General features: G+C 41.3%; 1 protein-coding gene across 1 annotated transcript in view; it reads right to left on the minus strand.

The window, feature by feature from the left end:
- The window catches only part of LTBP2 (latent transforming growth factor beta binding protein 2), a 229,350-nt gene that overhangs the window by 200,376 nt on the left and 16,340 nt on the right, over nucleotides 1-12,634 (minus strand). Inside the window, exon 3 of the mRNA XM_042444931.1 lies at nucleotides 6,215-6,876. Within this exon, the coding sequence (XP_042300865.1) occupies nucleotides 6,215-6,696 (482 nt within the window). The 5' untranslated portion in view covers nucleotides 6,697-6,876. The remainder of the gene's footprint in view (nucleotides 1-6,214; nucleotides 6,877-12,634) is intronic.

Here is a 12,634-nt window from a genome sequence, read left to right on the forward strand (position 1 = left end):
GAAGCGTTCAAGAAGTCGTAGGTGTTGGCGATAGGTGACCCATGTTTCAGACCCATAAAGGAGAACAGACAGTACAATGGCTCTATTAACACTGATTTTTGTGCTTTGCCTCAAGTGTTTGTTACTCCAGACTCTTTTGTGAAGCCTTCCAAATGCACTATATGCCTTTGCCAGTCTGTGATCGATCTCTTTATCAATCTTGGCGTCTGAGGAGATGATGCTTCCCAGGTAGGTGAACTGCTGGACGGACTTAAGCACAGATGTGCCTACAGTGATGTGGGGATGGTAGTGTTCTTCCTGAAGTGCCTGCTGGTAGAGAACTTCCGTTTTCTTCAGACTGACTTCCAGACCAAAGAGCTCTGCAGCTGTAGCAAAACAAGATGTTAGGCGCTGCAGAGCTGCTTCCGTATGGGCAACGAGGGCAGCATCGTCAGCAAAAAGCAGCTCACGGACTAGATAGTTTACAAGTTACTATTCACTATAGAATGGAAGTTGTGACAGTGGCAGCTTCCCTCCTGGGGGGGGGGTGGCAACAAGAGGAGACAGAGAGACAATTTCCTGCAGAATTATGGTGCAGGGAGAGATGACTTGTTCTCCCTATCCCTGTATGTCATGGTTCCAGCCCACAGCTGTTAATGTTTAAACAGAAACTTTCCCAACTCCATGCTTTGTAGAGACAACACATGTCTGATATTCTCCTTCTCATGCTGTCTCAAGATGGTGGGAGAGATAATCCAAAAGATCTCAAGATAACAGGTTTTGGAACGGCTAATAAAACACTGTCTAAGTTTGACCCTGCCAATAGGAATGCCCTCAGAGATGCATCTTACTGATGCTACAGCCAGAACATTAACATGAAGACTGATTATGTTAACAACTTCTCTTGGCAGTACCTAGTGCTAACTCTCTCAGAGTCTCTAGTTAACAAACACATGTAGAAGCTGACTCACATTAGGCACCTGCTCTGTTGCAAAGGGGTCCAGAAGTGGATTGTCCAAGCAAACACTAAGATTATACAGGAAACACTGGAAAGAATAGCCTTGGGACATCATCACCACACAACATGATGAAGAAAAGTTCAACTGCTGGAATGACCACTCAGTGCAAGTTCTGGGAATTGTTCAAAATCATATCCTTTTCAAGCTCCTTAGGCAATCTTGTATGATGGAATCACTGGAGTCTCATTAACAGTAACAGAAAGCCAATCTAAACCAGACACATAGTGCTGCCTAGGAGTAGATTTTAAAATAGCAATAGTAATTGAGAGGTGTTCAGAAGAACTAACTACTTATTGCTGTCTGTCCAGACAGACAGACATGTGCCTCCTTGCTAGATTGTACAAATCAACACATACAAAGTGATAATCATTCTTGGATCATGCAGGGGAAAATATAATAGAATTATAGTGACCATAAGTGAGCGCTCACCAGCTCTTCTAGTTATGCGATAACAAGTGTTACTGTAAAGTTATAGGTTTTTAGGCAGCTAATTGGTGACATACAAATCCTGCCTTTCCTCTGTTGATCTTAAAGCACTGTACCTGGCTGCCCAACTCCCCACTTTACTTTCACAGGAACCCTGTCATGTAAGACAGATGTAGAAATAGACAGCAGAGCCTGATGGCTTCCATTTCAATGGAGCAGCAAATCTATTCCAGGTTATACCCTGAACTTTAAAGGATCTATCCAAGATCTGGACCTGATTGCCAAAATAATTTCAGCACCTTTACATTTTGCAGTAAAACCCATGGAGGATTCATTACCCACTGGAATGGAAATTACCAGACATCACAGGAAAATTAGTGGCCCAAGATCAACCCATTGACCTTGCTCAGTGAACACTAAAATCAGGACTTCTCAAATGCTAGTCCAACACACTTAACCATCCTCTGGGAAGTCTACAGTAGAGCTAAGAGTCTGAATGGACTCCCCAAGTTGTTCTGACCTGGACCCGCTCCAGAGCCACGCTGGTACCTATTTCTCCGCAAAGAGATTGGGTAAATATTTACTCGTGTTCCTGCATCTGGATGTTGTGTTGGACCACTCCCACTGCCTTTCATCTCACAGCACCCACGGTCTCCTTTCCTCCATCAGCTCCAACAACCATTGCCTTTCCTCACAGCTCCCTGATAGAGTCAGGACAGATCACTGCCTGGCAGGTACTGCTATTTACCTCAATGTCTGGGCCAGTTCCCAGCTGGGAATGGTTACAGAAAGGTTTTCCCTCCTCAGCACCACTTTGATCTGAGTGCCTCATTTCTGACCTCAGAACAAGCAACTGAGTGTCAGTTGCACACCAACTGTTCCAGGTGGGAACATTGAGGTAAATGGTGGCACCTGCTAAGCAGCAATTTGCCCAGCCACCACACCTCCCCCATCCTCAAATCGTACTACAAACAACAGAATTTCCTACAAACTCCAGAGAAAACAGTGCATTTTTAAAATCCAGATTAAGATGGTATGCTCTGGGTTTGGTGAGGATATGGCTATACATTGTGTGGCCTTATCACATCAGATTCAGGGACCTGTTACAATAATGGTTCGAGTTTTTCTCCTTGTGTAGACAAGCAGACAGGTTTAACAGATCCAGGAGAATGCAGAGAAACCGAATAATAAAACAGTATCGACAGTAGTAAATTTAACAGACTCATCACTACTGCTTGTTGCTAAAGCTTTATGCTGAAAAGAAACCACATGAAAAGAAAGAGCAAATGTGCAAGCAGTAAAGAAGAATATGAAAGACATCTTGTGCTGTCCATAGTTAGCATATCACTGCATTTACAGTTCCACAGAGTCTGCTTCCACCATTGCTTTGCAAATACATTTTCCAAAGTGTAGCTGTCCCCAAATTGTTGTGTGTACACTAAAGGAAAATTGCACTTGTTGCTCACCATATCCTATCATGAGCTTCTTCTGGTTCATTACGCTACATGTTTTGAAATTACCTGAATCAGTAGATCAGAAGCAGTTGCCCACAACCTCTCACAGTACTAAATGAAGCACAATGTAATTCTACTGTATTTGTTTTATGTATTCATAAATGTTTGTGCTCTTTCTTTAAATAAATTTTGCTTTTGCTTTGCCATCAACATTTGCACTTTGATTAATCTAAAACACAGAATGGTGAATAAGCCTGGGAGCTGCAGTCCAGCAATACCTATAGGGCCACATGAGCATGACCCCTTGTCTAAAACTCTCTGCAGGCCAGAAGCCTTGGACCCAAATTATGTAACCATATGCTTATGTTGCTCCTAAACCATTATCAGCAGAGGTGATGAGCAATGAAAGGTGGCAGAGGAGGACCTATCTATGCTTGCTCACCTGCCTTTTTCTGCCTGAAATTTCCCGTCACTCTACAATTGATTTTGGCATGCCAATATTTCAGAAGTACAGTTGGCCCTCAATTTTCATGAGGGATCCATTCCGGACAAACACACACACACACACACACACACAAACACACACATAAAAATGGAGGCTCACGCATATCCAAGCCCCATGGGCTTGAATAGGATGCGTGCTTACGAGCGTGTGCAGGTGCACATCGCAGCAGCACACCTCATTGGAAACAACGGAGGTCGCCCCTCCGTGAGTATTCAAGACCACGGATTCAAGATCTGCATGTTAAGAGGGGCGACTGTACATAGTTTCCAATGTACAAATGAAACTGGACATAGCCCTTTGGGCACTGCTTTGAGGAAAAAGTTGAACATGGATGGTGAGGGGCCTGGAAACCATGCCTTATGAGGAAAGGCTTAGGGAGCTGGGTATGTTTAGCCTGGAGAAGAGACAGTTAAGAGATGATATGATAGCCTTGTTTAAGTATTTGAAGGGGTGTCACATTGAGAATGGAGCAAGCCATGTTATGGTCTCCAGACCAACATTATGTCACTACTGAGGTATACTTTGGGCTTTTCTTAGAGAAACAGCCAAAGGACACAGTTGCTGGTAAAATAATAAAGCAAGGAAAAGTAGTGCACTCTGTCACATTACTGAAGAAAGGCATACATCCATTTCACTAAGCTTTGGTTTGAAGCTTCAAGACCCCTTGTTTGTCCAAGACTACAGAAAAGAATAATAGCAGATAACAAACCAGACATGTTTACTGGTCTCTCTAGTAACCACTGAAGATCACTGAGTAATTCCGAGCACAATAAGAGCAACCACTTAGAACATTCATTTAGAGCTGTCTTTAGATCTTCACCAGGGTCCCAGCTAGGGCTTCGAAAGAACAAGAAAACAATAATTGTTATTCCCATAATTCCCTAGTCAGCACAGGGATTTTGTAAGTTCTAGTAGACAAAGTTTCTAAAAATTCCAAACTGTGGTCCTAAACTAATAAGACTAGATGCCAATTTCCCCCCTGAAATTTCCACTTATTTGGACCAGTTAAAGGCACTCTATGTCCCTACAGTTCAGGTTGTGGTTGTTGTGTGGCTTCAAGTCATTTCTGACTTACGGCAACCCTAAGGCAACCCTATCATGGGGTTCTCTTGGCAAGATTTGTTCAGAGGTTTGACATTGCCATCCTCTGGCTGATGGGGTGTGACTTTCCAAAGTCACCCAGTGGGTTTCCATGGATGAGCCAGGATTCGAACTCTGGTCTTCCAGTATCCTGGTTCAATGCTCAAGAACATCAGACAGATTAATCATGAGAAGCATCTTTTAATTCTCTCAGCAAAAAAAAAACACCACAAAACACACACACAAAAAAAAAACCCTGAGAATAAAGCAGAGTTATACTGTGTGGAAGAAAGAATATGCACAAACTACATGTAAACACACTGTGAATATCTTAAACAAAACCATATTCACTTCAGTGACAAGATCAGACATCACAATGCCACACCTTCCCTGTTTGACACCTCATTTCATATGCAACAGTTGTTGCAAGGATATATTAACAAGATTTGTGCATATAACCTACAAACTGCAATCAGCTTCTAATCTGCTTTAGGCACCTGGATTTCTTGCAGATATATGAGTTTATCACACGGATCCTCACTGCTATTGCACTAGTAAAGGGAACCAGATACAAGGCGGTTTTGAAGCATTCCCTCTCACGTGTCTTCATAATAGCACAAATGGGGCCTTGTGCTCTCTTCAGCATTCCTCCCTAACCTTGCCTCCTTGCCCTATTTCCTACCTGGTGTGCCTTTCAGGGGGGTTGGGTTTTAAAAAAAATAAAATTAAGATAATTCCAGAAGTATGCTAATACAATTTTTTAAAAGAAAAAGAAAAGAAAGTTAAAAAAAGGGGGGGGGGCTATTTGGGAATAGTGAAGGGGAGTGGGGACAGGGAGAGAGTATGGGACTCTCACACCATGTGGCTGCCTAACACTGGAACTGCCACACCTCAGTACTAATAGGACAGCAGCACATTTGGTAGGTTTTCCCATCCAAAGAATGTTGCACTGTAACCACATCTGAACAGCAATGGTTACATTGCTGCGATGAGATGGAGACGCCAATGTGTGATAAGTATCACTGAAGGTACTATTTTTGAATTTTTAAAATGGTTTAAAAGCTGCATGTGATAGTCCATGGATGACAGGGCAGCTTAGTAACATGCAGATCCTAAGTTTAATGCTATGACTAAAACAGAAAACAGAAAGTCACCTGTACACTGATATTAGAGTTGACTTATTGATCTGAGAGTTGACTTACAAATATCTTAAAAGGTAAAGGTATGTCTAGTCGTAACTGACTGTAAGGGGTGGTGCTCATCTCCATTTCTAAACCGAAGAACCGGCATTATGCAAGGACTGCTCTGGTGGTCATGTGGCTAGCATGACTGCACCGAACACTGTTACCTTCCCACTTAAGTGGTACCTATCTATCTACTTGCATTTGCATGCTTTGCTTTCAAACTGCTAGGTTGGCAGAAGCTGGGACTAGTGACAGAAGCTCACTTCATCATGCAGCACCCAGGCCTTGAATTGCCAGTGTTCTGATCTTCTGATAATCAGAATTAGCATCTTAGCCACTAAGATCTTAGAAATATAATATTTAATTAATTACCTCTTAAAAGGAAGGAGGAATTTTCTGGGACAGTATCATTGTAAATAGATTGCTGTTTGATTTATATGCCCTTAAAATTAAGATTTGAGATTTTATGGCAAAACTGCTGCTGTTGCTCTGCTTTAACAGTCAGCAAGAAGCTGTTACATCTTGCAAGCACCTCATTTGACAGTTGAAAGCCATTTCTGCACTTACCCAATCATCCGGCCTCGAGAATTTTGCATCCGTGGTTGTGTTGCTTTCTGTGGTCGTGGCCCATTTTGTGACCACTGGTATGAAGAGTCTGTCCTTTGTCTCTGCTGCACAGTCCAACTCAGGCTTCTGCCTAGAGCATCTAGGCTCGTCTGGGATCTCATGCTTATGGGAGCAGAGTTAGGTTTTCGGTTATCTCTCCCTACCAGGTTTCTCATCCGGGCATGGCCAACTACATCAGCTTGAGGAGTTGCAGGAACTAAGGGAGAAGAGGGGCCGTTTACTTGGAATAAATTGAATACCTTGTTTGTCGGTCCCAAGCTACCTTGATTCCAGAATCTTAGCCGATTTGCATCTCTGCTGCCAGGTTCGGTTCTGAAGGAAGGACTTTGATCAATTTGTCCAGCAAAGTCTCTCTGACCATCAGCCATCCCCAGGAAAAGAGCTACGGTGAATGAGAGAAGACTCCACCAGGAGCCTCTCATGGTTTCTGTCCAAAAGGAAAAGCACTCAACTGTAGGACTGTTAGTTTCATATAACAAGTGCAATAGGAGTTGTGGAGGCAGTTGTTGGAAAGTGAACCAGGAGAAATTCTTCAAGCACGTTTCAAAGCCATTCACATCTTGAGGTATATATGTACCAATGGCTTAACCAGTATCTGCTTCCTGGAGGTAAAAAAAAGAACCCAGAAGGGCAATGACACAGAGAAGCTCCAACAGTGTAGGTCTCCCAAAGCTACAGCAATAGTTTGCTAGCTTAGAAAGAATTAAACTCCCTGCCTCTCTCCGACCCGTCCCCTTTCTGCTGGCTGTCAGAGAGCTGGTGTGCTCTCTGCAGACAGCTCCAAGCACCTTCTCGCTTGCCTCTGGCACTGGCTGGCTCTGGAAGGGATGGACTGTTTTATTTTTGGAAACCTCCCCCTTTTGTGCCTTTTTGATGCTGACATCGCCCCTCTCCAGAGGACACAGCTCACCCCCCCCCCTTTACAAGAGACATTCCAGCAACACCCACTTTGGCAAAGGGAAACAAATTACAAGAGAGCAAGATTAACCCATGAGCAACCAGAGGCCCATCCACAGATTACAAAAAGTTTACTTTTCATCTCTCTTCCTCTCTTCTCTCAACTCACACTTCTCACATACCAAAGGAATCTGCGGTTCAACTTCCTGAATGTACAGCATGTGCTAGAACTTCTACACAGTGTTAGCTGTTCAGTGCAGGAAAATGATGCTGATGCAGGCATGAATGGATGTATGGTGCAAGTGACAGAACTCACCAAACCACAATTTCTCCCTGTTTTTGAATAATTAACCATATTAGTTTATTCCAGCAAAATAACCAAGAGTCTTGTGCCACCTTATTAAGACTAACAAAATTATTTTAGCATTTTATTAATTGCAATCCACTTTCTCCCAGGCAAATCTTACAATATTTGAATTTCTCTTTATGTTATACAGTCAGCCCTCTGTATCCACGGATTCAAACATCCATGGCTTGAAAAAGTTCAAAAACTATATAAATTTTTTTAAAAAGCAAACCTTGATTTTGCCGTTATATATAATGGATACCATTTTACTCTGCCATTGTATTTAGTGGGACCTGAGCATCCATGGATTTGTTATCAATGGGAGGTCCTGGAACCTAACCCTAGCAGATACCAAGGGCCTGCTGTATTCACAAGGGTCAGGTAAACAAATTTTGCAGTGTGGCTATCTGAATGCAAAACTATACCCTAAATGAAGAACTTGAAATAGTTCTCCTTTGTTGAACAATGTAGGTTCAAAAAAGAACCTTCAACTGTTCCAGCCATCATGGCCAGTGGCCATTTTTTAATGTACATTGTATTTTTTCAGAGAATTTATACCCCACCCTTCAGCCAAAGAGGATCTCAGAGCATTTGACATATTGTTGATTTAACCGTTCCCTACCCGCAGGTTTATAATCTAAAATGACAAGGAACACAAGAATAGGGTGATGTCAGTAGGGAGATGGTTCAGTCCAACAGATACTGGCTGCTCTTCTCTCCCCCAGAGGCCACAGCAGTAGCAGCTGGAAAGGAGGCAGGGCTTCTCATCAAGGACCAAGGCATAATGCAGGTGTACAAAGAAGTTTGGGATATTGCTATTAATGATAAATTAACAGCTAGACTTAAAGTTTAAAAAGGGTTATGGAAAAGGAATGATTTTGAAGATGTTGGGAATAAACTTGTACAGTATGTTTTTATGCAGAAAAAACAGGTGTATGCTTCCACGAGACTCGTGGCAATTTTGGAAAACTTATTAATTAAGTGGTATGTATGGTCCTGGGTGTGGGGTGCCCTTGTAGTAGTGCTGAAAAGATTTATGTACATTGTTTGATTTTTAAGTTTAATCATTTGTTTTTTAATTACAATAAAATTATTTTTCTTAAAAATAAAATAAATGCAGATGTGCCTGGCCATGCTGGTTTGGGGATTATAAGGACTTCACTCAAATTAGCAAAATTTTCAATGTTTAAATAAGAACTGTGTGCCCAATCCTCAATCCAGATTGTGACCACAACAGGTGTAGAAGAAGAGCTAACCATCCTTTGCTCCTATTCAAAAGTCAAGATATGACCTGGGACAAATGCTGCTATCCCCGCAACCAGTGCGCTGGTGTTAAGATCCTGACTGTAATTTAGAGACATTTAGAGAAAAAAGAAGAAAAAGAATTGGTAACAAGTTTGCTTACAGCTGCAAAACAAATTATAGCAAGGTGTTGGAAAATGAAAATAAATGTAGAAGTGGAGGATTGGTATAAAGAAGTATGGAAATTAGTGATTAATGACAAATTGACATGTAAATTGAAAGTTAAAAAAATCACTATGGAAAAGAAACGATTTTGAGGGGATTTGGAAAGAATTTATTGAGAAATCATTGAGAAAAGAAGATGGAAGATTACCTCCACAAGATGAATATAAGGATGGAAATGACTCCAGGGAAGGGGGGGACTGAGGGGAAATATAAAATAACTTGTTAAAATATAATAGAATGTAGGAACATATTCATATATAGAAACATGATATATATTGTATATATTACGAATATTATTTAATAAAATGAGTAAATTAAAAAAAGAAGAAGAAGCAGAGGCTTTAATCCCATGAATCCATAGTCCGAGACTAATCTGCAGTGCAGAAATAATGCAGTTTGACACCGCTTTAATTGTCATGGCTCAATGCTATGGAATTCTGGGATTTGTGAGATATTTAGCCTTCTCTGTCAGAGAGCTCTGGTGACACAACTACAAATCCCAACAAACTACAAATTTCATAGGATGGAGTCATAGCAATTAAAGCAGCATTAAACAGATTTATTTCTGCAGTGCAGATTAGACCTACATCGCAGATCCTATGGGGGGGGGATCAAGTTCAAACCACTCTTTTAACTAAACGTATAGCTTCTACAGCTCCAGAGACCAGAACACGAACCAGTGGATTCAAATTACAAGAAAATAACCTAAACATTAGGAAGAACTTATTGACAGTAAGAACTGTTCAACAGTGGAATAGACCTCAGAGTATGGCAGACTCCTTCAGTGGAAGTCTTTAAACAGAGCCTAGATGAGCATTTCTCAGGAGTGCTGTATATTTAGCTGTGTATTTTTACATGGTGGGAGTTGAAGTAGATGGCACTTGGAGTCTCTTTCAACTCTATGAGTCTGTGATTTGTGGCTCTCACTGCTGGTCAGAAACACCAAAAAAGTTACAGGTTTAGAATATGCCAATTGTTGAGAATAGAAACTTCACATTTGCATTTTTAGGTCTTTTCCAACTCTATGATTTTATGATTCTACTTTTCCCCTTCCCATTCCGCACTGTACATCCATTTCCCTCATCTATGGAATAATTAGAAATTCATAGACCCCTGTGTGGGCATGATGTTAGGGTACCTTATAAGAGTTGTAAACATGGCTGTTTCTGTGACTTTTGAAGGTGTAACGTATCCTGAAAGTGGAGAGACACAAAACTCAAAATTCTCTTAGGCTGTTTCTGATCTGCTTGCCTTAGAAAATGTACAGAGTGAGGGCAATCATTGTCTTGTTAGGACATGGGGCCTAAATAGAGGACCTGAAACCATCTACTGTTTGAACCCTCTGTTTGCAGCCAGCTCTGAATATAAAGGTAACACTGAGGTCTCTGCACAGAGCAAAGGCTCTGCAAACTCTCCCAAAATGTTCTTTTGACAATTCCCAGCAAAAGCAAGCTCCAGTACAACAAACATAATGGTAGCTGAAACTCTGACTTATAGATATGTATACAGGTAGAGACAGCGACAGAGTTGTAAGCATAGAGAGAAAGTGATGAATAAAATAAAAGCCCTCTGGACAGTCTCTGAAAGTCCCAGGTGTTGTTCCTGTACACGTGGATTTTACTTTGGAGATCCACATGATGTTTTCTTCATCCCAAAGTAATTCATGGGAACTCTCAGCATTATCAAGAACTTTTCATTCCAACTTCTAAGGACAGTTTAAATCAACCCAGAATTTTCCAAAATAAAATGTATCTCTACTTGGCTGTTTGTATTATTGTAGAAGCAGCTAAAATGGCCCTTGTGAATAAACACAGGTATTGTTTCCAAGACTCTGATTCAGTGGAGATCATGTGAAAGAGGAATGTTTACAACAACAACAACAAAAGATCCTAACTATCAACTAGTGCACTATTGCTAACCAGTTTGATTAAAATTCTTGAATAATTGGTGAAAATAATTTTCTGAAAGGTTATCTGAATCTAGATTAGACTGATCAGTGGGAGGGAGAAGACAAAGAATACAAGAGAGGGAAGAGTGAGGGAAACCTGCATTATTTCAAGAAAGAGTTTGGATATAAACCTGGGAATATGTAGGTAAAATCCAAACAAAAAAGAACTGGAAACTGATACTTTTTCAGAGACTTTCAGGGATTTTTTTCCTCCTTCTGTATGAGACCTAACTAGGAATACTATGAGGAAGAGAAGGAACAGCAATATGGAAAAATGGAAGACATACACACACACCCCAGTTCCATACCAGCACTTTCTCTCTCTCTCTCCCTTTGCTAATTTCTCCTGCTTTCCATTACCCAGGCACTCTTTTCTAAGTGCTAGTTACCTGCGGAAGTAATATGGAAAACCAAGCAATTCTCCTGGGTTGCATCCACACTGACAAAATAATCCTGTTTGACACCACTTTAACTGCCGTGGATGGAGCCTTAGAAGTACCACAACTACCTTAGTACCTCTGGCAATTACTCTCCCTTGTGCATCTGTATACCAGGCTTCTCAGAAATAATGCAAGCTAAGACTATAACAATTTGATGCCTTTAACTCCATGGTTAGATTATTAAACATGTTCTGAAATATTTTAGGAAAGCCATTCCCAATCCAGTACTCTCTGTATATGCAGGATTACAATCTCTCCTATCCTCAGCTAGGTATCGGATTGGGCATCCTCTGGAAAGTGCCAGGCTGGGGAAGGCTACTTAAACATCCAACATTATCATTTTTACCTTGCCCCAGTGATTAACACAACATGCTAAGTCTTTCCTGCTAACGCTCCAGTCTCTGGTTTACTGTGTTTTAAAATATATTAGTTATACCAAATCCACTGGCAGTTTAGGCCTCATTTGAAATATCCTTTCCAAGTAATATTTCTGAAAGATGTTCAGGTTTCAAGTGAGCATTTTGAATGTTGGGAACATTTTAATCGCTGTTTAAGTTTTGTAAAAACAGCAGTCTTAACACAGCATTGCACACTGAAGTGCTGTCAAAAGAGATAGTGGATCTTGCCAATTATACTATGGCTAAATTAGCCTTTCCCCAGGGACGTAGCCAGGATTTTAGGAAAGGGGGGGGGGGGTCCAGACTAAGTGCCACCATTATAATGGGGCTTGGGCGCGGCAGCGCGGCAGCACACACCATTCATTTTATCTAACGGAAGGGGGGTCTGGACCCCAAGAACCCCCCCCCCCTTGGCTATGTCCCTGCTTTCCCAGACTGATGCCCTTTAAATGTGTTCGATTACAACTCCCAGCAGCCCTGGTCACTGTACATGTTGATTAAGGACTATAGATTGCAGCTCAACACATCCGAAGAGCACCAGAGTAGGAAATGCAATACCAGTGTTGCCAACTTTGGGAATTTTTCCTGGAAATCGGTTGTTCTTTTTTCCCCAAGAGCAAACTTTATAAAACTATTTTTTTAAAAAAAAATAATAATCCAGGAATACTATAAATGTTTGACAAAGGTGTAAAAGATTCAAGAACCCCAACCACTCAACAAGAAACGAGATATTTCTGGGATTGCTAAATTTCCTGGAAGATTCTGAGAAATTCAGCCTTCAGGGAAATTCAACCTTCCTGCCCAAAAAACCCAGCCAAAAATACCTTCCTGCCCCCAAAAAACCTCCCGACATACCTCCCATCC

The sequence above is a fragment of the Sceloporus undulatus genome, chromosome 1, assembly GCF_019175285.1.
Source record: "Sceloporus undulatus isolate JIND9_A2432 ecotype Alabama chromosome 1, SceUnd_v1.1, whole genome shotgun sequence".
NCBI classification, from domain to species: domain Eukaryota; kingdom Metazoa; phylum Chordata; class Lepidosauria; order Squamata; family Phrynosomatidae; genus Sceloporus; species Sceloporus undulatus.